General features: G+C 42.0%; 1 protein-coding gene across 1 annotated transcript in view; it reads left to right on the top strand.

The window, feature by feature from the left end:
* CDC73 (cell division cycle 73) overlaps window positions 1–26128 on the top strand; it is a 160669-nt gene that overhangs the window by 40975 nt on the left and 93566 nt on the right. Inside the window, exons 8-10 of the mRNA XM_033960855.1 lie at window positions 223–321; window positions 1995–2073; window positions 4935–4999. Of these exons, the coding sequence (XP_033816746.1) occupies window positions 223–321; window positions 1995–2073; window positions 4935–4999 (243 nt within the window). The remainder of the gene's footprint in view (window positions 1–222; window positions 322–1994; window positions 2074–4934; window positions 5000–26128) is intronic.

Below are 26128 nucleotides of genomic sequence, written 5' to 3'. Positions count from 1 at the left end.
AGGGCTTAGGGGCTGTTGCCGCACGACAGCCGCGAGCACGGCTTTGTAGAAGAGAGGGTTAGTGCATGACTCTGGGCAAATTCCTTAATGAGTCTTTCAGCTTTGATGGCAAACTTTGTAGAAAGAAAACTTATTAAAAGAAAAAAAAAGTTAATGTATAAATTTTGGTACTTTTTATTAGCCTCTGAATATTTTTTCAACATTTTTTTTTTTTTTTCCTAGAATTTTTCCAAAAACATTTTCGCAATTCTTCAATCTGTGAAAGCCCGAGAAGAGGGGCGTGCGCCCGAGCAACGGCCAACACAAACTACAGCTCCAGCGGTAAGGACTCCCAAAAATATAGATCTGATCTCGATTTTGTCAGCAATTTTTAAATGGAAAATTTTGATTTAATAGTACAGTGCAACAAACTTTTGAATGGTGTTTGTGACTGCACAGCAGAGAAAGCAGTGGGAATGGACTATAAGCAATCCACAAGAGCCAGCGGTATGAGTCAAAGCCTTGTTTATTTTAATCCAGGACGTACAGTAACATGGACCCGGCACAGTATTGCGTTTCGGCAAACATAAGCGCCTGCATTAGGGGTCACTGATAGAAATACAAAAATAGAAACACGATCACATGGTCATAAAAATATAAATACATAAAGCAAATTACATTGAAAAGCAAAAAGTAAGGATGACAAATCACACCTGTAAATTGGAATTCACAAAGCAAAATGGCTTTAAACCAATGTAAGCGCCCGCATCAGGGGTCACTGGTATAAGTCACACCTGTAAATTGGAACTCACAAAGCAAAATGGCAATGTGGATTGCTCATTGTCCATTCCCACTGCTTTCTCTGCTGTTTGGTGTTTGTGGGACCTTGTCCTGTTGGACTCTTCTTGTGGGTTTTGACTGCACAACAGTGATCTTTTGCATAGCTGGGTGACTATTGGATAGATCAGGCCATCTGGTTTCAAGTTAAAATCATCCATTTATAGGAAGAACCACTGGCTGAAAATTCTTATTTTTTTTTTTACTTTCAAGGTAAGTTGTCAGGAGACCCTTATCATTTTTAGTTATGAATGTTGATGAGTTCTGTTAAGGCAGGGGTGTCTCCTGTCATCATCTTTCTTTATTTGGTAACGAAAATGTGAAAATTGATCTGTCTTGGGCCAAATATGTGCAGGTACATTTTCAGAATGCTTGATTTGGATAACGAAAATCAACCTGGCTTGTGTCCCTTGAAGACAGGAGGCATGTACGTTTTTGGAGAGCAAGTGCTCAGAAAAGTTGTGGATTTCTGCAACTTTCAGATTGCGGGTTGGGATTGAACATCTAGTATATGGAATTCTCCAGGGACTAACTAGAAAGAAGATTCTCAAAGGTATAAACCTAATCTTCCATTGCATCTCTTACTAGCACTCACTGGAAATCTATTTGGGGCAAAATCAATTTTGTTTTAGGGTCATATCATATGATATGATTCTATTTGGGACATCCATGAGGCCTAAAAGCATAATTGATGATAATAAAGATAGGCTTCTTCTTAGAATGACTGGAGTGACTAGAAATTGGAAAAATTGGGACCGTCGAAATTTCCCATTTTGGTGGGAAACACTTTGCGTATATTACCCGTATGAAAGAATGTTAGCAGAGCGATCAGGAGAAACTAAGAAATTTGAGGTCCATTGGATTCATTTGTCAAATACCTTAAGGTTTAATTAGTTAACTTACCAGATTCAATTTATCTTGACTACATCCAGGATGGGAGGGAGGGTTGGATAAATTGATGATTCATGATTAAACAAGTAAATAAGTGCTGTTTACTGAATATTGAAAGTTTAAATGTTGCACTTCTTATATGCTGTGTAAAATCAATAAAGAATTTAAAATAAATGTAGTTCTGACTTGAGTTTTGCATTGTCAGGGCTGAAGACATGAAAAACAAGACATGTTCTTCATATATTGTCAGACATACTAGACAGCTCAACCGTGTAAATCTGTTTCAGGATCCGGCTCTCCGAACGAAGCAGCCTATTCCAGCTGCCTACAATCGATATGATCAGGAAAGATTCAAAGCCACAGAAGGTAAGTGGAGTGATTTATTTTCTCTCCTGGAATACTTTGCAGTGAGAAAACTGTTAGTTTCTGTGTTAAAATTTAATTTTTAAGTTTTTGTCAGCAAAATAAAAAAAAGTTTTAACACCTTTCAAACAATCAGATTTTTATTATAAAATCTTTACATATTCAAATTAGAGGTATTTGTCTTCAATATAATGAATACTTTTGTGTCTTGAACTCCTTGACTTTTTCTCTTTTGATGAGTCTAAGCTACACAGAGTAGGGACTTACTTGCTTGTGCCTGGACAGTGCTTTGTTTTGTAGACTTCCATAAATGTTTAACAGTAGTAGTAGTAGTACTAATCTTGTATATTTGAGATGACCATTCTTAGAATACAGCTGTGCAATAAGTAAGTTATAATGCAGTGAGAGGAAGCTGTGCTGGTGGTTTTTGTTTTTGGTGTCCTTGCCTTGTTCCTCAAGTTTATTGAACATGTCCTTGAAAGGGCTGACAAGCATTCTAAATCGGGCTTTCTTAGCAAGGGCCACAAATGGGAATGTTGTTTATAGGATATTTGCTAAAAATATTCATTGGTGGGAGAGAGGGTTACTTGGAATACAAGCAAGAGAGATTCATCCCCATTTGCTGTACAGGCAGTCCCCGGGTTAAGATCGAGTTTAGTTTTCAAAATCGTTCTTAAATTGAATTTGTATTTAACTTGGGTCCTACTATTCTTCCTACCTTCTCCACCTCCTAGAGGCCCCACCTGCATCTCTTTCCATCCATCCTACTGTTCCTTCTTTACCACCATTTCCAACTCCTCTCCCACCATTGTGTCCAATAATTCTATCTCCCTCCCTGTGCCCAACAATTCTCCTTTCTTCTTTTCTCCATGTGCACAATCTCTCCTTCCCTTTTACTCAGACACCCAATTTTCCCTTTCTATTCCTTCCCCCACCCAGCATCTTTCCTTCACACTCTCCATTCTTCCATCCTATGGCCCAAGTTCATGCTTCACTCCATTCTGTGTCTCAAGTTCATGCTCCCTCCCTTCTTCCCTCCCAAATCTCCCTTCCTCTATTTTGTGTCTGATGGTCGTGCCTCCCTCCCACGGGTGTTTACCTTCTGGCTGGCTCCCTCCTTCCAGCCACAGTCACTTTCCAAAGCCTCGAGCAGCGGCTCCTACGCATGGCCTGCGGCTGACCTGGAAGCTTTCCTTCTGATGTCAGAGGAAACTTCAGAGGGAAGGCTTCTGGGCCATGAATAGGAGCTGCTGCCTACGGCTTTGTGAAGAGAAATGACTGTGGCTGAAGGAGGAGGAAGCCGTTCAGAAGAACGTGAACACCCACGGGAGGTAGGCACAATCTTCGGACACAGAATGGAGGGATGGGAGGGAGAGGGGCACTTTGGAACACTGAAGATAAACTAAACTAAACCTTAAGTTTATATACCGCATCCTCTCCATAAAGATAGAGCTTGGCACGGTTTACAGGAACTTTAATAATCCTCATTTAATTCATTAAAATATTTTGGAACAAATAAAACCCTGCTTTTGAAGCGAGCCCTACCCTAATGTATCTTCCCCCCTCCCTCTTACCTCCCTTTTATTTTTCTTGATGTATTTACTGACTTACCTTTTCTATCCTCCCCCTCATTTCATGTTCTTTCTCCCGTTTATTTATCTATTTTTAACATTAGATGTGATTTTTATTTATTTATTTTTATTGTAAACCGTTTAGATACCTGACTGATAAACGGTATATGAAAAATAGAGAAACTTGATGAAAGGAACTTGTCTACTTTGCAGTGCTCCTCCTGGACAGCCTGCACTTCATATCGGGGCTCAGTGACCAATGCAAAATGTTAGTGAATCAGTTGCTTGGCTATTTTGCATGGGGTTCTACAAATTTACATGTCCAAATTGGAAAATGGGCGATCGAGGGGAAAAACACCCGGTGGGCTGTTTTGTGAATCTGATCAGTTAGCATCGAGTGCGGGTTTAGCAACGATCGCTGACTTTAGTGAATCGGGGCCTTCGTGTGCCTTCTTTATGACAGAAGGTTTTCACCTATTTGAAATTCTCTGTGGAGTTTCCATTGACTATGTGGGTGACATATTTGGCTTGTGGCATATGCCTGGAATGCGCTTCCAGAGGAGGTTTCTAAAAGGGATTGGATGATTTCCTGAAGGAAAAGGGGATTGAAGGGTATAGTTAGATGGTTACTATACAGGATATTAAATGAATAGGGAATAAAATGTTTTAGGTAAAAGATCACTTACAGGTCATGGACCTGGGGGGCCGCCGCGGGTGCGGATTGCTAGGCGAGATGGACCCATGGTCTGACTCAGCAGAGGCGACTCTTATGTTCGTATGTTATTTGATTCCCAATCCTTTTCCTCTAAGGAACCCTAATGGTATTTTGCTTTATTATTTTAGCTCTGTCACAGTTGGATGTGATAAAGCAATGTAGCTACAGTATATTGAGACTGTTTATTTTTGAATTGCTGAACTGTTAACTTACAATCTTACAAAAGTTTCCAAACATGAACAAGAGAAAAAGTAAAGTGAATTTTTGTCAACAGCACAGTGCAGTGTTGCTTTGGGTAGGCAGATCAGATTATTTTCCCAGAGAGTGCTGCTACACAGGGTTCTTGTAGGATCGCTATCGGTGTAGAAAGTGCTAAGATGTCGATGCTTATCCAGCTCGGGGTTGTGCAAGGTTCTGGCTTCTGATTGCTGTCGCAAATGGCATTCGGGTCCCAAAGGGTAATGTATATAAATGATTGATGGTAGTACTGGAGGGGGTTGTTAATGAACCTTTCTGTAACAGTCCAGAAGTTTACATATCTAAATAAACTGACAGTAGATCACTCTTTTTATTTCCAGAAACGGAAGGCTTCAAAATTGATACTATGGGTACTTACCATGGGATGACTCTGAAGTCTGTGACAGTAAGTCCTGAAGATATTTCTCTGTGTGTGTTTTGCAGGAGATAGGATTTTATACATTTGATAGTATCGTAGCTTATTTCTCTACAATCGTTGAGTTCTTTGAAGAAATTGTGTATCTAGATGAGGAGAGAGTGATTGATAGGTGCTGTTCCAGGGAAATATGTCTGGATTGAAGCCAGAATTTTTTTTCTTCTCTGTATTTGCAACCAACATTTTTTTCTTTCATTGTATCATCACAGCAAATGATTGCTCAAATTTTAAGGGGGACTTGAAGTTGGTTGAATTTTAAGTGATTGGTGCAGGTTCTAAAATGACTCATCTGTTTTCTAGAATATACTTAAATCTATTTTGAGTTCTTTGGACATCCTTTAAAAACAGGTATGTGTGTTGTGTTGAGGGTTAGTTTCTCTTTGTCTGCTATCCATCCATGCACATGGACAGCTGACAAATACACAGAAGTAAACCAAAAGCTGCAACCTGAGAACAGAATGGAGAATTGGCTTTGTTGTTTGAATAAGAAGAAGACTAGCAGTAGCTCCCACCTCCACATGGGGGGCAGTAGCATGATATTAATATGTAAGGAACATTGGTGCATTTTCCTTTCTCAAGTTCTGCCCTTTTCTGGCTTTCATACCGTGGGGAGGGGGTGGTGGACCTAGGAGAGCAATGTGCACTGAAAGACACCTGCTTCTTAATACCATAGTGTTTCAGCTGCTTCAACCACTATTGGTTCCTGGACAGGCACAATTTTAGTGCTAGAGCCATATCCAAATTCAATTTCTGCAGAGGTCTTGACTTGCTCTGCTTCTTTTTCTTATTGTTTTGCTTAAAGTTCATCTTTTCAGTGGCTTCAGTACCTTGAGACCTCTTTCCGGTGGTCCCCTGTCTGAGGAAAGGATGCAGTCCCACAGAGCCAGACTGCTTCTTCACAGAGAAACTTTGGTGGATCTGTGGAGCCAGTTTGCTGTGTGCACCCTTCTTGGACTCTGGGAGTTACTTGACCACTGACCTTGTCACGGGTTTAAGTGCAATCTGTAAGCATCTGGATGAACAACACCCCTCCCGCCTCGGGTTTCAGGGCGCAGGCTGCATTTCTTGCCCCCAATCTCTTGGTGAGGATCTCCAGGAGCAGAGTCCAGCCAACTGGCAGACCAAAGATCTTCAAGTTGGTCCATTTGGAGCTATTCTGAGGCAGAACATCCCTTTTCTCCATGCAGCTGCTGTGTGAAAACGCTGACAGGTGAAGAGCCGCTACCAAGCTCCTCACTAATTGATTCCAAGAACCACGCAGACGTGCAATGTATTACCCAAAATCAGACAATATTTTATTTAAGCAGAATATGAAAATATAACAGCACAAAATGTATTTAGCAAACGATATTCTCTCAATTGGTATATATTGGAGGGATTGGTACAGGTAGATTCCAAGGCAAAAAAATATCTAGCTGTAAGTGATCATCCCTAGCTTACACAAAGGCATGCATCGATTTTTATAATCTTCTCTCATGGTTACACGTTGTACTTTTATGCCAATCAAAACTTGCTTTGTTATATTGCAAATTTGCTCCTATCTACCATATCCTATCATTTCCCGGTAACCATAGCTGCGCTTATCTATAAATGACCAATCTGTACACAATTCCACATTTTTTTTTGTTGTTTTGTCTCTTCCTTATTTGGTAAATTAAAATTGTTGTGTTTTGTGTTAGCTGGTGTCGGGTCCGGCCTAGGTAAAAAGTTCAGTTCATTCCTAAGACCTGACACCTATATCTTTACATACAGGCTTATTTTGCTGTGCTTCCAGGAAAGCGACTTGGGAGTACTGGTAAACAAGTCAATGAAGCTGTCTGTGCAATGTACAGCGGCGGCGAAAAGGGCAAACAGAATGCTAGGAATGATAAAGAAGGGGATCACGAACAGATTGGAGAAGGTTATCATGTCGCTGTACCGGGCCATGGTATGCCCCCACCTAGAATACTGCGTCCAGCACTGGTTGCCGTATGAGGAAGGACATTGTACTACTCAAAAGGGTCCAGAGAGAGCGACTAAAATGGTTCAGGAGCTGGAGGAGTTGCCGTACAGTGAGAGATTAGAGAAACTGGGCCTCTTCTCTCTTGAAAAGAGGAGACTGAGAGGGGACATGATCGAAACATTCAAGATAATGATGGGAATAGACTTAATAGATAAAAACAGGTTGTTCACCCTCTCCAAAATAGAGAGAACGAGAGGGCACTCTCTAAAGTTAAAAGGGGATAGATTCCATACAAACATAAGGAAGTTCTTCTTCACCCAGAGTGGTGGAAATCTGAATCGCTCTTCCGGAGGCTTTTATAGGGGAAAGCACTCTCCAGTGATTCAGGTCAAGGTTAGACAAGTTCCTGCTGAATCAAAATGTACGCAGGTAAGGCTAGTCTCAGTTAGGGCACTGGTCTTTGACTGCTGGGCACGATGGACCACTGGTCTGACCCAGCAGTGGCAATTCTTATGTTCTTATGTACAGAGATTATCGAAGGTAAAAACCTAATCTTCCATGAAAAATTATCCACATTATGTTTGCTTTTTATTTTTTTAATTGGTCAAATACTTTTGTTTTAAACCTAGTGGCCAATTGCATCTAATTCTGTGTGTGTGTTGTGGGGTGTTTTTTTTTTTTTTTAAATCCATGCAAATCATGTGGTACAAAATAGAATTGGGAGCAATGCCATTCTCTGGAGGAGGGGAGCATGGAAAGAAAAACTTGATAGTTTGCGGAAATAAGATTCTGACAATGCCTTAATTTTCAATTTGGCCATTTATCAAATTACACAGCTTGCCAACCCAGCTGTCAGCATAAATATCATGTATAGATTTTCTTAATTTTATTCTGAAGATGTGCATGGTTAACATTTTGATGAAGCATTAAAGTGGTTTTTTAGGTTGCAATATTTCTTTCTAAACTAGCAGAATAAATAATTTCAGCTTCTAAAGTTCCTATATAAAGATTTCCTACAAGACTAATTGGAGTATTTAGTTTCAGAGGCACACTTACAAGCAGTCTTACTCCCTCTTCTATCTGTTGCTTCTCTGAAGTTGCTCCTGAAGACCTAGGAGCAGTGTGACAAATAGCTGCTCATGCAGTGAGGGTTGCACAAGGGAGCAGTGGCATAGTAAGGGAGGGGAAGGGGGCGATCTGCCTCGGGCTCCATGTTGGTGGGGGCGCTGACACTCCTTCACCCCCTACTCCTTTTCCCATTCTTCCCTATAGGAATGTTACATAGTAAACACACACACTCAGTCTTAGCGTCGAGAGGAGGCGCTCCAAATGAATGGTCTCTCCCTCTTTTTATTGAGAATCATATCTCCATTAATTACTTAGTTAATGCTCTACAAGGTTATAATTTCCTAATGCATTTACAGTGAGGATTAAACCAAGGCAATACATTGTTTATCTATATCATGTGCGTCTCAAAGCTACTATCTCACGTGACATATGAATACATAATAACAGTTACAATAAAGTGATTCCCAAAGTGTACATTTCTGATATGTCTCAAATCTTACTATTTGAAAAAGGCTAAATGCTTCCTTAGAAATCTAAATCAATTAAACTGAAGTTATTTCTAAGGTGCTTTACTATTCTTCTTTCAAGTTAAATGACTGGTTGGACTGTTTGTTGATATGAGGTGGATGGCTGCGGTAGTGGGTAGACCCCTGACGAAACTCCAGTGAAACATGTCTGGTCTTACCGCATAGTCCGTATGAAAAGCAAGATTTCACCATTACTAAGTTAAGTGATAATAACACTATGTTAAGAAATGCATGACGTTTAAATTCTTAGAGACCGGTGAGGATTTCACTGCTTGTATCTCCCCGTGTTGACACCTTGGTGGGACGGAGGAGTGGTGGTTCTGAGGTCTCATGAAAAGACAAAAAAAGAAGTGTTTTCAAAATACTGTGAACATACAGTCCAACCAGTCATTGAACTTGAAAGAAGAATAGTAAAGCACCTTAGAAATAACTTCAGTTTAATCAAATCTTATTATGGCATGTGACAGTCCAAAGGTTATAATGCATGCTTCTTAAGCTCTCTTGATTAGCCTTGCTCAGGCAAAGTCTGATTGTTGCCCATATAAGGGATGCTTAAACAAGATAAGAGATAGGATAGGGATAAACCTGTGTCAGATTAATAAGTGGCAAGAGTTGGGGAGGGGGGAATGTCTCAGCCTTCTGCTCAAGGTGCAACCCTTGTCCTTGCTTAGAATGTATACGTGGAAGGAGGGAGAGGGAGAGGAAATGAGAAACAGGGCCTCAGAACCAAACCCAGGCCTAGATCCACACACAGGCTTAGATCCGACCTGGCCTGCGTTCAGAACCGCCTGTGTGCTAACCCTGCCTGTGTTCTGATGTCCTGGATCAGAACTTATCAGATCTCCATCCCTACACTTCCCACTCCTCCCCTCGTTATGTGTGAGACCCTCCCCCCCCCCCGTTTCCCTTCCCCATACCTCAAGTTTTTCACTGTTGCAAGCAACAACTGGAGGTACGGGGGGAAGAGTCCGTCACTTCCGGGTGCTGCGCATAGAGTCATGAGGAGCATGTTGAATTTGTTACTCGCTGCGGTGAACAACTAGAGGCACGGGGAAGGGAAGGTAGGGGTGGAGATGAGGGCAGTGGAGGGGCGCCTTCCTATCTGGCTACTCCACTGCAAGGGAGATGGGGGATGCACAATCCATACCTCATTCATGGTCTCCCCATTGGGGGAGTGGGTGACCTTGATTCTGGCTTGTCACTCTTGTTGCAACCAGTGGAGAGAATAGCATGAGATTTGCAGTGGATCCACTTTTGTAATTTCACAAGTTTGTATTGATTCGGTACTGCACAACAGAAAGCGAGTAGCCTTTTTAAAATGAGCTTTCTCAAGCTATTGATTTGTCTAGTTTAGGCTTAGATTTGTATTTTCTGCTTCACCCAGTGGCATAGCTGTGACTGAAAGGCCTTGGCAGGAAAATTACAGCGAGCCCATATAACACACTGTTCTGTTACATATACGTAGTAGCCCATACTTTAGCTGTTGATTCCCACTTCCCACAAAACTGCGTATTCATTGTAGATATGCTGAAAACCTGGCCTGCCAGTAGATCTCGAGGACCGGACTTGGGAAGCCCTGCCTTAGGGGCTCTGGATCCTGGAGAAGACCCGACTGGTGTGTGCTTGTGTAAAGTTGCAGCACTCCCTGACTTGAGGAATTGGAAGACAAGCTCCCTCCTTCCACTTCTTCTCCATGACTCTGCAGTACGCACACCCAATCTGCCATTTTTCCCTGGCATCAGGATTTGAGTTTTTTAGTCATAGAACAGTTTGACTATCCAGAAGGTCCCTTGCGGAATGCTCGGTTCATATCTCGTTTGTATCCTCTGGCACTGGAGTGTCAGCAGCTGCTGGGACAACCCAAGGTGGATTCCTTGGTGGCCCAGGTGATCCAGTGCACTTCGCTACCTAGTGACGAGGACGTTGGGTTAAAAAATATGCAGGATCGCCGGGTGAATGTGATCCTCGGGAAAATTTTTGAGACATCAAATTTAAGTGTCAAAGCTGCTGTGGCTATGTCATTTGTGGCCCGCGCCTGTTTGGCTCGGCTGCATATGCTCGAGACTGAGACCAGTAGATCCTCCTCAGCTTCTTATTACTGGGATGGACTTCTTGGCGGATGGCTTATGACCTTATGAGGGTAATGGCAAAGGTGTTGGCCTATTCAATATTGGCCTGACGAATGCTCTGGATTTGGCTGTGGGCTAGAGATTCCACCTCCAAGGCAACCCTGGCTCATTTTCCGTTTACCTGCCCAAATCTCGCAGACAAAAGCTGTTTGTGCAGATCAGCAAAGGGTTTGAGTTTGTGACCACTGGTCTAGAACAGGGGTCTCAAAGTCCCTCCTCGAGGGCCGCAATCCAGTTGGGTTTTAAGGATTTCCCCAAAGAATATGCATGAGATCTATGTGCATGCACTGCTTTCAATGCATATTCATTTGGGAAATCCTGAAAACCCGACTGGATTGCGGCCCTCGAGGAGGGACTTTGAGATCCCTGGTCTAGAATGTCTCACTTATTGCACTGGAAAAGGAGATTATATACTTACTCTGGTAAGATCTTTTCCAGTAGATAGGCGAGACATTCTAGACTCCCCGCCCTGTCCTTGTTGTGCCTGCTTTCAGATTTCAGAGTTCATTGTCACATTTCAGTCTCCTTCGCTGTTACCATCTTGTTTTGTGGAGACTGGTCAGCCCTTAGGGGCTGGGAGGTAGTTGAGCAATAAGTTCACCCTTTTCTGGGAGTAGTTCCTGAGCTCCTTTGAAGCGTATGTTGGTGGTTACAGGTGCAGTTTAGTTGTTTTGAGGAGAACAATGTTTAGCCTGTTACAGGTGCCTCTACTTCATGGATGCGAGTGTCCTTTCATGTTTGGGTACTGACTGACGGGAGGAGCTAAGCTAGCCTGTGAAGTACTCTAGAGGAGAAGTGGAAAACCTGGAATGGTTCTCTTCTACAGTCCATGTGGGTAAAGGGAAATAACCCTATGGTCTAGAGCAGGGGTGTCAAAGTCCCTCCTCGAAGGCCGCAATCAAGTCAGGTTTTCAGGATTTCCCCAATGAATATGCATGAGATCTATTAGTATATAATGAAAGCAGTGCATGCAAATAGATCTCATGCATATTCATTGGGGAAATCCTGAAAACCCGACTGGATTGCTGCCCTCGAGGAGGGACTTTGACACACACCTCTGGTCTAGAATGTCTCACCTAGCTACTGGAAAAGATCTTACTAGGGTAAGTACATAATCTCCTTACAAGCAATCAGTCTGTAATCAATTATTTGACCCATTCTCAAAGAATCTAATCCTAATGTTAGTAAAATCAGTGATTGATACTTAACTGCACATAGAACAGCACTAGCTTCCTTCTAGCACAACAGCATTGAACCTGCTGTAGTTCTTTGCCTACTCAGCTCAGTCTTGTTTCTCTGTTACTATTATTTCATTATTTATTTCCAATGTTGCTGCATGTTATCCTTTCAGCTATTGTCTTAGTCTCTTTGGGCTGACTTTGACCCTAGCTTGCTGTCACTATTCTTTTGGAACGGTGCCTTGGAAATAAGTTTTTCTCACCTCTGGTTGTATTGCTGATCCAACTGATTACACAGTGAAGTCACATTATTATGACCACCTGCTAATATCCAGAATAACCGCCTTTGGCAACCTGGTTAGCAGCCAGACACCGTGGGAATGACTTAATAAGATACAGGGTGGTTGCTAGAAGTATCTGGAGCTATACAGACTGCAGTGCGTCTGACAGTTGCTGATGAGTTCATAGTAGTGGATCCAGTCGTTGAACATGTTGATTGAGGTGGTCTCAAATGTGCTCAATTGACTTAAGGCCTGGTGAATTTGGAGGCCAGGGAAATAGATGGAAGTCTTGATCGTGGTCTGCCAACTACTCGCAAAAAGATCCCATTGGCCATAAGGAAAATCATCAACATGTACAGGTGTACTTGATTAGCAAAGATGGAGAGAGATCAATATCACTTGAGTGCTTTCCAGAGGTATCAAGGGACTCAGACTATACCAAGAAAACATTCCCCAGACCATAACACTGCTGCCACCAGCTTGTGTACGTCCAACAATGGTTGCTGGATGTTTGTTCTCTGCGGTTTCACAATTGACATGCCAACATCCATCCATTCAATGGAACTCAAAACATGACTCATTGGAGAAAGCAACCCTCTGGTTTAAGTCCAATGTCATTACTCCTGTGCAAATTGCAGCCATTTTTTTGTGATGAACCCTTTTGAGCTTGGGTGCAGTCATCAACTGTCTGCTTTGGAGCCCCATTTGCAACAGGGTTCGCTGCATAGTCATTTTGGACACACATCTGGAAGCCCCCTGGTTCATTTGGATGGTTAGTTTCTCTACGGTAGTATGCTGATCAACCTGCACAGCTGATGTTTATTTCTCGCATCAATGGCTCATGCTGCCCCACAGTTACCATGTCGGGTTATCGAAAAGGTTCTATTCGTCCACTCACGGTACGCTTTAACCACAGCAGCTCTTGGCCCGTCAGCCTATGATCATGCCTTTTTCAGTGTCTGATAAACTGCGCTTTTTACACCCATGACAGTCACGGTTGCTACATTGGCAACTTGCTGACGTTCCACCTTATATACCAACAAAGTCTGTGCGTGACATGTGCATTCATTTGTTGGCTGTTCGTCCTTGATGTCAAGAGGTAGGTGGTGGTCATAATTACATTATATTACATTAGGGACTTCTATTCCGCCTATACCTTGCAGTTCAAGGCGGATTACAAAAGAGCTAACTGGACTTGACTGTTTATAATGGAAGGCTGTCATTGGGGCCACTGAGATGGTGGATGTTGAGATACTTTGGTAATTTTAGAAGAATGGAAGTACAGTAAAACCTTGGATTGCAAGTAACTTGGTTTGCAAGTGTTTTGCAAGACAAGCAAAACATTTTATTAAATTTTAACTTGATATACAAGCACATACAGTATACACACATCACAACTGAGCCAATGGTTCTTTTCTAACACTGCAAGAGTGTTGTGACTTTTCTAAACGAGCAAAGTCTTGCAATACAAGTACATACAATATACACGCGTCACATCACAACTGAGCCGATGGTTCTCTCTCTGGCGCTGCAAGAGTGTAGTGACTGTTTTAAATGAGCGAGGTCTTGCAATACAAGTACGTATAGTATTTTGTATTAAAGTTTTTGGGTTGTGGAACAAATCATCTGAGTTTCCATTATTTCCTATGGGGAAGTTCGCTTTGATATACGAGTGCTTTGGATTACAAGCATGCTTCTGGAATGAATTATGCTCGCAAACCAAGGTTTGACTGTATCTGAAAAGCAAAGATCAAATGAATGCAGTCTTCAAATCCTCAATAACACAAACATGTAAGGCTTGCGGGGTTTTTTTTTTGTGTGTTTTAAATTATTTATAACAGGGTGCTTTTGTGGAATGTTGAAGATACATATTTTAAACCAATTTTATAAAAGCAACATAACTACCTATCTGCCATTTATAAAATTATACCCAGAACAAGCCCTATAGTGTACAAATTTAAACCAGCATCAAAGAAGGTATTATTTCTATGTTCTTTATGTATGTATACTTCGTTTTATAAAATTTGTACATTGCAATTATATCCCAGGAACACCTACACACAATCTGTGTAAAAGTGTATGCAGTCTTCACCAATTGCTTTCCTGTGCTGAAGTAATTTTCTAAGAGCCCTTTTCTTTGCTATAAAAGTCAAGTTTTTTCTGTTAGTTTATTTCCAATTTTGCTGCCGTAGTTTATCCTTTCAGCCTTTATCTTAGTCTCTTTGGGCCGTCTTTGACAGTGTTTTCTGTTTTTGTTAAGGCTGAATAGACTTCAAATAACCAAGGGATATACCAATAAAAATATAACTCAAATACAAAATAATTGGTAAATTGTTTTCTTCGTTGAACCACCACCAGAAAGAAGTTGCACTTCAGGTACAATCAATAAGTACACTCAAAAATTAAGTAAGGGGTTTCAGTACGGGCTCAATCATCCCCACGAGTAACCAAAAGCCCCAGGCAGGTATTCATAAGTGACTAGCACTTAGACGAAGGGCTAAATAAATCCTGCCCCGTACATCATAATACCCTCAATTTTGTAGACTTAACCTTGATGAATAAATATAAAGTGCAAACGTGCATCCGATGTGGGAACAAAGAAGAATGTAAGGGTGTTTAAACCCCCCCCCCAAAAAAAAAACACCAAACAAACAATGAAAATAAGAAAAACAAAATATCAAAAACATCCCCACATTCAAAACCACATACGTTCAAAAGTCCCAAAAAATCATATGAAAATGCAACGGACTGTTTCAACAATTCATATTAAAGTCCATCTCAAAATTCCATGATGTGTTTCCAGTTTAGTGAGTAAATAAGTTAATGAATAAATAAATGATTGAAGTAAATAGTTTGTCCAGCTGGGTTGGCTAGATTTATCAGTTCATGTATTGCAGTTCAAGTCAGTATTAAATTTCTGTTCGTAATCAAAAATAAATGGAAAACGAACGAAACGGAACACAGACAAAGATTACACTGTATCTCCGTTCAATGAAATCAAATAAATAACTTAGCTCAAGCAGCTGGAATCTCCGTGTCCTATGCACAATTCATATGAACGCTGTGTCTCCACTCGACAGGCCCTGTTTCGATATTCTTCGTCAGGAGGGAGAATTGAAAACAGCAGTAAATACTCTGGTCCAGGGGCAAAAAACGCGATATCGTTATACAGTAAAGCTCAATCACGCTGAAACTCACAACCCAACAGCGTGCTGGGAGGATTCTTTTAAAACAACCAATGACCTCACCCATAGCAACGCACAAAAACGTGATGACGTCACCCACAGCAACGCACCTAGACGTGATGATGTGTATCCCATAAGGTAATTGGAAAAATGAAAAAAAGCAAAATTACACAATTTAATATGATTGCGTTATGTAAAGCACTTACCCACACTTTCATTTAGACCCCGGGGAGAAAATGCTTTTAGATGGAAAATCCAAAAGTTTTCTCTTTGTAACAGGTAAGCGCTTCTGTCCCCACTAGAAGTACTGGGAAGTTGTTCCAGAACACCCCACTTCAAATGAGCAAAAGAATGATGATTTGTTAAGACTGTACATCGATTAAAATTTTTAATCACAAATTAATCATGATTAAAAATATTGACCCTGCGACTAATCACAAAATGTCCCTTCACATTTCCTCCTGTATAATGCAATATATACATAGCAGATGTAAATTCTCTAAACTGACATTTCAATTCAGTTGTCCCATATAATGGTGGTATATCAAATCTCATTACCTCACTTACTAAACTAAAAATAAAATAAATTATCTTACCTTTGTTGTCTGGTGATATTTACCTTTCTAATCATCTTCTACATATCTGGTTCTGCTTCCCTGTGCTCTGACTATTCATGTTTTCTTTTTTTTCTCCTCTTTACTCCCTGGCCTAAGTCCATTTTTCTGATCAAAGTTTTTTAGCTTACCTTTGTCTGGTGATATTTACCTTTCTAATCATCGGAATGGTGGAAGATAACTTCGGACCAGTGGGTTCTCAGGGAGGGCCTTCATCTGCAGTTTTTCAGTCTTCTGCCGGACTTCTTCCTGTCTTCACCGGTGGGAAACCCAGACAGAGCCAAGGTGCGAGACACGGTGCGCAGGTTGCTATATCTGGCGACCATAGAACCCATTCCAAGCAGAGACTTGACCTCTGGGAGATACTCAATATACTTCATTGTACCAACGAAAGACTCCGAAAATTGCAGGCCTATTCTGGACCTGAAGGCAGTGAACGCGTTCCTGCGGGTTCTGCGTTTCCGGATGGAAATGGTACATTATGTTGTGGCAGCGGAGGCACCAGGGGAGTTTTTGGGCTTCCTTGGATTTCATGGAAGGGTACCTCCACATCCCGATTTTTTTGTGGACCACAGGAGGTTCCTGAGATTTCTCATTCTAGAGAAGCACTTCCAGTTTGCGGTGCTGCCCTTCGCCTGGTATTGGCGCCCAGATCCTTCACTAAAGTCATGGTGTGGTATGTGCCCATCCGCGCTTCCTGGGGGTGCTAGTTCATCCTAGATGATTGGCTGATTAGAGTTCCCTTGCTGGAGGAATGCTGCAAGGCAGTTCTCCAGGTGGTGCAATTACTGAAAAGTCCTGGCTGGGTGATCAATCTCAAGAAGTCATCTTGAGCCGATGCAGGACTTGGAATACCTGGGAGTCCGGTTCCACATGGTCAGGAATCGGGCGTTCCTGCTGGAACCCAGGAAGCTCAAGCTCCCGAGTACCATTTGGGTCATGTTAGCGGTTTCAGCCCTGACGGTGTGGCAGTACTGCAAGTCTTGGGTCTCATGGTGGCGACCATAGATGTGATTCCATGGGCAAGAGCTCGCCTCCGTCCTCTCCAATTGTTCCTTCTGACTCTGTGGAATCCTCTACGGGATGCACTGGGAGTGAAGTTGCTTTGGGTGATGGTAGCGCGTAGCAGTATGCTGTGGTGGTTGAACCCGGTTACTCTGAACAGAAGCCTCCCTCTGCGAGTCTTGGACTGGGTGACCCTGATAACGGACATGAATCTCTGGTTGGGGAGCAGCTTGCATGTGTGTGCCGGTCCAGGGCTGGTGGATTGCGCTGGAGAGCAAATGATAGATCAATCGACGAACTATGAGTGATCCGTCTGGCGCTGCTGAGATTTGGAGGGTGTCTCCACTGAAAGGCCATTCGTGTGTTCTCAGCCAATGCGACGTCTTGTTGTCTGTCAACCGTAGGGGTTGGAGGCAGCTCTTTCCTGCTCTCCTGCAGCGTATGCCCCACACATTGCCGACCCTGAAGTCTTCCCTGACGTCAGAGGAAAGGCTTCGCGTCAGCCACGTGCAGGGCCCACTGCCCTGCGAAGAAGTGCAGCTCTGACATCGGGAGAGGCAGACTGTTTCGTGTTGTGTATTCAGATTCACATATCTGGTAAGGAATCATTGAAATGCATTTTTATTGGGCTATCCTTTAGACTTTGTCCTTTCAAGTTTATGGCACTTTCTCTGGATTTTTGCTTTCTTAGCCCGGATTCGTCTTCCAAACTTTCTCTTTTTTATGGAGAAATCTCCATCAGAGATCGGGTGGTCTCTGCTCCTATTTTATTTCTAGCCTAGCTGCTCTTATTCTAGCCGTTTTAAAATGATTTTTAACACTTACTATTTAATAACTACTTAGATATCACAATATACTAAATTTATATAATCATTTATATCAAATATTTTCTTTTTTTCTTTAAATAGTGCTCAGATCCACAACCTTAAGCGTTCAAGTGTATATAACAAAACACAGGCTGCCATCAGACCATCTTAGCACCTTATGTCTGTACCACCTTTTATCATTATAAATAAGCATATAAATAAAGACTTAAAGAACTTATCTTCTCTGGTAATTTTGCATTCGAAGGTCACGTGACAGGCAGCTCAGCGTTATAAAGTGCTCATGCATAATTTTAAGTCTTCCCTGGTCTGATGGCAGCCTGTGTTTTGTTATATACACTCGAACGCTTAAGGTTGTGGGTCTGAGCACTATTTAAAGAAAAAAAGGAAATATTTGATATAAATGATTATATAAATTTAGTATATTGTGATATCTAAGTAGTTATTTAGTATATTATCACAATTATAGGATTGCAATGTTCCCTATTTATTATTACCTTTTGGTTTTTAGCTTTGCAGTTACGGTTTTGTAATGTCCCTCCCTAGTCTTGGCAGCCGGCCATTGTCCCTCAGAGACGAGCCTCATTAATTAGCTCTTCCTGCTCATATTTAGGTCTTTGTTCTAGGCTGGCCTTAGTTTTATTGGACCCAATTCGATGGTAATACATACTGGCATAGTTGTTGTTTGATTTTCTGTTTGATTTTCCTTTTCATTCCATTTGGTATATAATAGGTACATATCCAGCAAATTTTTTTTTTTTAATCGCATGCGTGTAACAAAAACGTGAAAACTAGCAGAGACAAGGGTATTTTGTGTGTGTGTTTATTGACTTCGAACCATATGTATATCATAGTGTACTGTTATCTAGTTTTGAGGGGAAATCAGCATTCAAGGATTCTTTTTTTTTGTTGTTGTTGTGTGTAACGAAGTGCAGAATAGAAATGAGTTAACTGATGGGTCTGAAGTAATAGACAGTTAAATAAATACAATCTTTTATCTATCCTCTTATCCATTTCCTTGCCATCCTCTCCTCCCCCTTGGGGTTCTACCATTCTCAGCATCTTCCTTCCTCCACCCTTATAGCCAGACATCTCCCTATCTCTTCCTTGCTGCACTCTCCACTCTCTTCCCTCACTCCCATTTCCAGGCATCTCTCCATTACTCCATTCTGCTCCTGGATCCGTCTCGCTCCTTCCCTTCCACCTCCTGTGTGTATATCTCTCTCTTCTTTGTGCCTGTGTCAAATCTCTCTATCCTTCATGCACCATCTCTTCCTCCTCCATCATGTGCAATTTCATCCTCTCCATCACCATACATATATCCCTTCCCTCTCCCTGTGCCATCTTTCCTGCCTCTCACCCTCCCCTCCTCCTGTGCCACAAATTTTTCTTCCTCTTACCTTTTCACTCCCAGTGTGTCACCAGATTTTCTTCCTGAAGTTCCTTTCACCCCTTCCCTCCCCCTGTGCCACCAACTTTCTTTCTCTTCTTCCCTGTATTCTAGGTTTGCTTCTTTGGGTCACGGTATCAATTGTGATTCTCACATGCTGCCTGCCGTTAACCCAGAAGTCTTCCCTCTGTCATGGAGAGACTTCTGGGTCAGCGGCAGGCAGAGTGTGGGAATCACTGCCGATACCACTACATGGTTAAGATCAGGTTGTTCCTGGCCTGCCCGCTAGGGCTTCCCTCTGCTGCATCATCAGTGATGCAGAGGGAAGGCCCCAGCGAGCAGGCCAGGAGCAGCCTACTCACCGCTGCTTTTAGGAGGCCCAAAAATTGAGATCTCACAGAGGGATAGGAGGGGGTGGGGGTTCAATCGGCGGGTCGTGGCCCGCCACACACCCACCCTTCATTGCTGCCTCTGCTGCCCTCTAACGTTGAAACCCGGACAAATGAGGGTAAAATAGGAAAGCTGCCTAGATGCCTCGATAGTCTTTCTTTCTTTCTTTCTTTCTCTCTCTCTTTCTCTTTCTCTCTCTCTTTCTCTTTCTCTTTCTCTCTCTCTTTCTGTCTTTCTCTCTCTCTTTCTCTCTTCTTTTTCTTTTTCTTTCTTTTTCTCTCTCTCTTTCTCTCTCTCTCTCGGAGGGGACAGTTGTAGCAAAGGCAGAGAGACGGCTCTAAGCCAATGTTCTTTCAACGTCATCTTCTGCCTGACTTCACTTCTGATGGAGCGCACCGGAAGTGATATGCCAAGAATGTGAAGGAAGGTAGGCCTGACTGCGTTATTCCTGTTAAATTATTTTTTTAACATCATTAAACAATTAAATTAATTGTTCAGCCCTATTTAGAATAAATTTGTATGGCATGGTGCAACGATTATGTGCCTTTTCCTTTTTAAAATTGCACAGTATTGAAAATACATTTTTACTGCAGATCTATCACATAATATACCTATTTTTTAAGATTCTGTGCTGGAGAAAAATCACTTGCAATTTGCTCTATCAGCCAGTGAAACAACCCTATTTTTTGTAAGATTCTAGCTCTCTTTGACTGTGGGTGGGTGGTTAGTCAGCCATATGTTAGATCTCTTTCTGTAGCTTTCAGCAAGAAGTGGGTATGAAGTATTAGGAAAATTATCAGTGTGTAGGATGAGAATGTTATCTTGTATAGTACTGCCTGTAATTGCCTAATTCTTAGAAGGTTAAAATGCTTATTTCTTGTGCCCTCTACATTCAGAATCCCTACAAAATAACTTGAAACATAAGTTATTTTGAACTCAAATTTTGTATTGTTCTACAGATGAAAATCATTCTGTATTTTGAAGTGTTCAGGGATGCAATGTGTGTGATATTTATAAGCTACTCCTTATAAGATTTTTTTTCCCGGATAGAGGAGCTTAAAACAAGAAATTTGTGTCCTGTGGTTTACAGGATTTTATTTTATTCAGCACTAACCCCTGATGCATCCATGTGAAATGTATTTTTATGTGACCCACTCCCTGTCTATGCCCTAATGACCCAATTTCCTTATTTTGACCCTCGTAGGGATCCCACATGGGTATCCCATTTATTCTTAAAGTCTGGCATGCTGAGTCACGTTGAGTCAAAAGCACTCTCAAAGAGATGGGCTTTTAACTGGGCCTTGAACACTGCCAGAGACAAAACCCGCCGTACGGATTCGGGCAGCTTGTTCCAAGCATACAGTGCAGAAAGGACGGAGTCTGGAATTGGCAGCTGAAGAGAAGGGCACATATTCAGATTGGTTTATATTCAAGTATATACAGGAAATGCTAAAAATGCATACAGTGAGGAAAATTGAAACTGTAACTTCAATTTGTTTTATTGTAACCCATTTTTCTGGCTTTTTGAAGAAACAGTATATAATAATAAAATAATCTGCTCTGCCTTAGTAGCTTGATATCGGTCTAAATTAGAGAATGACATGGTGATTCGTTCCATGGTAAATTGCTGTAAAGCAACGGGAATGGGTAAAATTTTGAGCTGTTTACCATGGGTGTGGGCGTAAAGCTTTATACCGCTTCGCTCTATAAAAAGCTTTGCTCCTGTGGGGGGGAAAACTTTTGAGTATCACGACTTGCCACAAGAGCTTAACTCCCATGGCTTGGAACCATCTGCAGGTGCTGGGGTTGATAATGGTGACTATAGAGATTGTTCCATAGGCGAGAGCTCATCTACGTCCTTTCCATGATGCTCTATTGTCCCACTGGTCCCCACAAGCAGGTACTTTGCAGAGACTGCTGCCCTGGATTTCAGAAGCCTGTTAGTTTGTGTTGGAGTCACTGGAAAAAGGCTTGCCACTCCTCATATCCCCTTCGGATATGAGGAGCTTGGGCAGGGGTATTCGGTTGATATTTGTTACACTTAGGAGGTACTTGAAGTTGAGAAACACTGGCCTAGACTGCCTGATGGGAGCAACTGTTCAATACAAGAGCACCAGTGGCAGCTTATTAAAGGCCCACTGCTTCTGTTCTCATCTGATGTACACAGCATTTTTGTGCCCCTGCTTTTGCCTGAATTTTTCTTTCTAAAACTATAGAAATTCTATTCTTTGAGGAAAAGATGTGCAAGTTTTGACTATAAGGATAAGAACATAAGAATAGCCTTCCTGGGTCAGACCAATGGTCCATCAAGCCCAGTAGTCTGTTCTCACAGTGGCCAATCCAGGTCACTAGTACCTGGCCAAAACCCAAGGAGTAGCAACATTCCATACTACCAATCCAGGGCAAGCAATGGCTTCCCCCATGTCTTTTTCAATAACAGACTATAGACTTTTCCTCCAGGAACTTGTCCAAACATTTCTTCAAACCACTACTCTATCCGCTCTTACCACAACCTCTGCCAATGCATTCCAGAGCTTAACTATTCTCTGATTAAAAAATATTTCCTCCCTATTCCTTCAAGTATTTCCCTGTACCTTCGAATGTCCCCTAGTCTTTGTAATTTTTGACGGAGTAAAAAATTGATCAACTCAGGATTTTGTAGAGTTGAGTCATATCTCCCCTCAGCCATCTCTTTTCCAAGCTGAAGAGCCCTAATCTTTTTAGTCTTTCCTCATACAAGAGGAGTTCCATCCCCTTTATTGTCTTGGTCATTCTTCTTTGAACCTTTTCTAGTGCCACTATATCTTTCTTGAGATAAGAACACCAGAATTAAATACGATACTCCAGATAAGGTCGCACCATGCAGTGATACAGGTGCATTATAACATTCTTAGTCTTGTTAACCATCCCTTTTAAAAATAATTCCTAGCATCCTGTTTGCATTTTTGGCCATCATTACACATTGGGTGGAAGGTTTCATCGTATTGTCTAGTGACACCCAGGTCCTTTTATTGGGCGCTAACCCCCAAGGTTGACCCTAGCATCCGGTAACTTCCCAATGTGCATCCGGTATTCTTCCCAATGTGCATCACTTTGCATTTGTCCATATTAAATGTCATCTGTCATCTTCCAATTTCCTAAGGTCTGCCTGCAATTATTCACAGTCCGCATGAGTTTAAAAAATTTTAAATTTGCAGATGACACAAAACTATTCAATCACCTTACTCGTTCCAATTTCCAGATCATTTATAAATAAGTTAAATAGCACCGGTCCCAGTACAGAACCCTGCAGCACTCCAGTGTTTACCCTCCTCCATTGAGAAAAATGACCGTTTAGCCCTACGCTCTGTTTTCTATCCGATAACCAATTCCTAGCCCATAACTGAACTTTGCCACCTATCCCATAACTCTTTAATTTTCTCAGGAGCCTCTCATGAGGAACTTTGTCAAATGTTTTCTGAAAATCTAGATACACTATAGTAACATAGCATATAACATAATTTTATTTTTCTATACCGCCACAATCATACGACTTCTAGGCAGTTTACACCGAAGAGAACTGGACAATCAGCGATTTACAAAATCCAAATAGCAAAAGTACAACATATTTCTCAAGGATAGTCAGTATAAAATTATTAAATTTAATATGACTTCTATTTAGGAAATAAATCTATCAAACAATGCAGTCTTAATTTCTTTCCGCAAAGCGCCATAGGTCAACCTAGCTCCATTGATGTAGTTGCCTAACCAAGACTGCTGTTTACTTGCTTAAAACACTACATCAACCGGTTCACCTTTATCCACATGTTTATTCACACTTTTAAAGAAGTCAAGCAAATTGGTGAGGCAAGATCTCCATTGGCTGAACCCATGCTGACTCGGTCTCATTAAATCATGTTTGTCTACATGTTCCACAATTTTATTTTTTATAATATGTTTCCACCATTTTGCCTGGTACTGAAGTCTAGTTTACCAGTCTGTAATTTCCCGGATTTCCCCTGGAACCCTTTTTAAAAATTGGCGTAACATTAGCAACCCTCATCTTCAGGTACTACAGGTTATAGATCACTAACAGCAGGTCTTTAAAGGGATGTATACAGTCTTGTCCAGCTGATTTATCACTTTTTAACTTGTCGATTTGGCTTAGTACATCTTCCAGATTCATCGAGATTTCTTTCAGTTCCTCTGCATCATCACCCTTAAACAATTTCCGATTCAGGTAGTTCTTACATTTTCTACATCTTCCATAAAGACCGAAGCAAAGAATTCATTCAGTCTCTCTACTATGGTCTTATCCTTTCTGAGTGACCCTTTTACTCCTTGATCATCGGTCCTATGGATTCCTTTACAGGTTTTCTGCTTTTGATGTACCTAAAAAAATTGTTATGAGTTTTTCCTCTCTTACAAGTTTCTCTTCATATTCTTTCTTTATCAGTATTTATTACTTTTGCATGTTAACTGAAACACATATTCTGACCCTTAAAATGCAGTGCTGAAAGGTCTTGCTGCTTCCTCCTGTGCTTCTGAAAATATTGGGTACCAGAGCCTTGAGCCTCTGTATTGAAAAAGTCCTTAATGTTGTGCTACTTTCCTCCTTGCTGGTGTTCAGAGAATATTGGATGGTGAAGGCTGTGCAGCAGTGATTCCTACAAGATTTTTATAGCTGTAAACTAAAAGTGTGAAATCAGTTTTATAGGGTAGAACAAATTCTTCTTTCCATCTGGGTTTTTTGTTGTTGCCTTTTATGCATTCGTTCCCTTAGCAATCCTGTCTTATTTTAGGCTTTTCTTTCTTCTTCCTTTCCCTAGGTCAGCTGACTCCTTACCTCACCTTCCTTCATTTCTTTCCTCCCTCTCCTCCCAGTCTTTGTATCCTTTCCTTTCTCTTCCAGCTTTCATTGTCTCACTTCTCTTCATCTTTTTACCTCTCCTGCATACAAGAAAAGGAATGTTAGTCATAACCTCTGATATGGTTTTAATTTTATGTATTTAATTATGAATTTGGATTTAGTTGCACCTTTTTCAATAACAGCTCAAAGTGAGAGAGAACTCAGTTAACCAGGTATTTCCCTGATCCCAGAGGACTTAGGGTTAAGTGTCAATCACAAGGATCACCTGTGGGATATAAACAAGACTTCTCTGGTGGTCTACCCAGGGTTCTAACTAGGCAGCTGCTATTCTATTTGCAGGGAGTGCTTTTTGGTGGTGTGTTTGTTTGTGTGGTGTTTTTTTTTTTTTTTGAGGGGTTGGTGCAATAGATGTGGAAGAATAGTTTTGAAGTGGGGGCACATTGGGAGGTAATGGGATGGATCAGATGTAGGGAGTGGTAGAGCAAGTTTATGTTCAAGTATATGCGGTAAATGCTAAAAATGCATACAGTGAGGAAAACTGAAACTGTAGTTTTAGCAGATGGCAGTGGGGTGAGGCAGTTTGAAAGAAGCAATTTCCTAACAAAACGTGTTTCAACCCACGAGGGAAAAAGCAATATTAGATCTGGTCCTCACAAATGGGGAGAGTATCTCTAATGTTCGAGTGGGTGCCCACCTGGGAAATAGCGATCGTCAAATGGTTTAGTTTGATATAACAGCTAAAGTGGAGGGCGGCCACACAAAACTCAGTCCTAGATTTCAAACGTTCAGCCTTTAGTACAATGCATTCTGAGATTTTAAGTGTGCCGAGGCTCCGGCGCCTGTGTCAGCTGACTTCTCCTACCATCACGTATGCTGAGACTGACTTTTACGGTGCGTATCTGCCGGGACTCCTGCCTTCTTCTCTCCGCATCCCTGGACCAGCAGCGGCAGCTGTGTGTGCTTTTAACTTTGCCACACAGCTGCTGCTAGCAGTAGTTTAGCCACAGTTTTATCAGGCAGCCTTAAGGCCTTTGCTGGGTCGGCCCGCATCGCTTCATCGAAGCAGGCCGGCCTAGCAAAGGCCCTGAGGTTGCCTGATGAAACCACTGCTAACTATTACTAGCGGCAGCTGTGTGGCAAAGTTAAAAGCACACAATGAGCTGCCGCTAGGCTAGAGGAGAGGTATTGCTGGGGAGATAAGGGAAAAGGTGGTACTGCTGGACAGGGGGGGGGAGCAGGGAAGAGAGAAGTGGTACTGCTGGACAGAGGGGATGGGAGCAGGGAAGGGAGAAGTGGTACTGCTGGACAGGGGGGTAGGAGCAGGGAAAGGAGAAGTGGTACTGGTGGATGGGGAGCAAGGAAGGGAGAAGTAATACTGGACAGGGGAGGAGGGAAGGGAAAAAGGGGTTCTGCTGGACATGAGCAGGGAAGTGAGAAGAGATAATGCTGGACGAGGGAGGAGGGAAGGGAGAAGGAGGTACTGATGGACAGGGGGAGGAGTAAAGGGGTACTGCTGGACAGGAGGAGTTAATTGGAAGAGAGAATAGGTGCTGCTGGACCTGGCAGAAAGGAAAGGTGCCACATATTGGAGGGGAGGGTGAGATGGTGCATGGGGAGAGAGCATGTTGGGTTGAGGGGTGGGAAGGAGGGATGCCACTCGAGGGAAGAGGCAAGGACAGAGATAAAGTGTGCAGAAGCAGAAAGTGTTGGACTCATG

This window comes from Geotrypetes seraphini, chromosome 10 (genome assembly GCF_902459505.1).
Source record: "Geotrypetes seraphini chromosome 10, aGeoSer1.1, whole genome shotgun sequence".
Classification (NCBI taxonomy): domain Eukaryota; kingdom Metazoa; phylum Chordata; class Amphibia; order Gymnophiona; family Dermophiidae; genus Geotrypetes; species Geotrypetes seraphini.
Note: the sequence above shows the minus strand (reverse complement) of the source record. Positions and strands in the feature narration are given on the sequence as shown.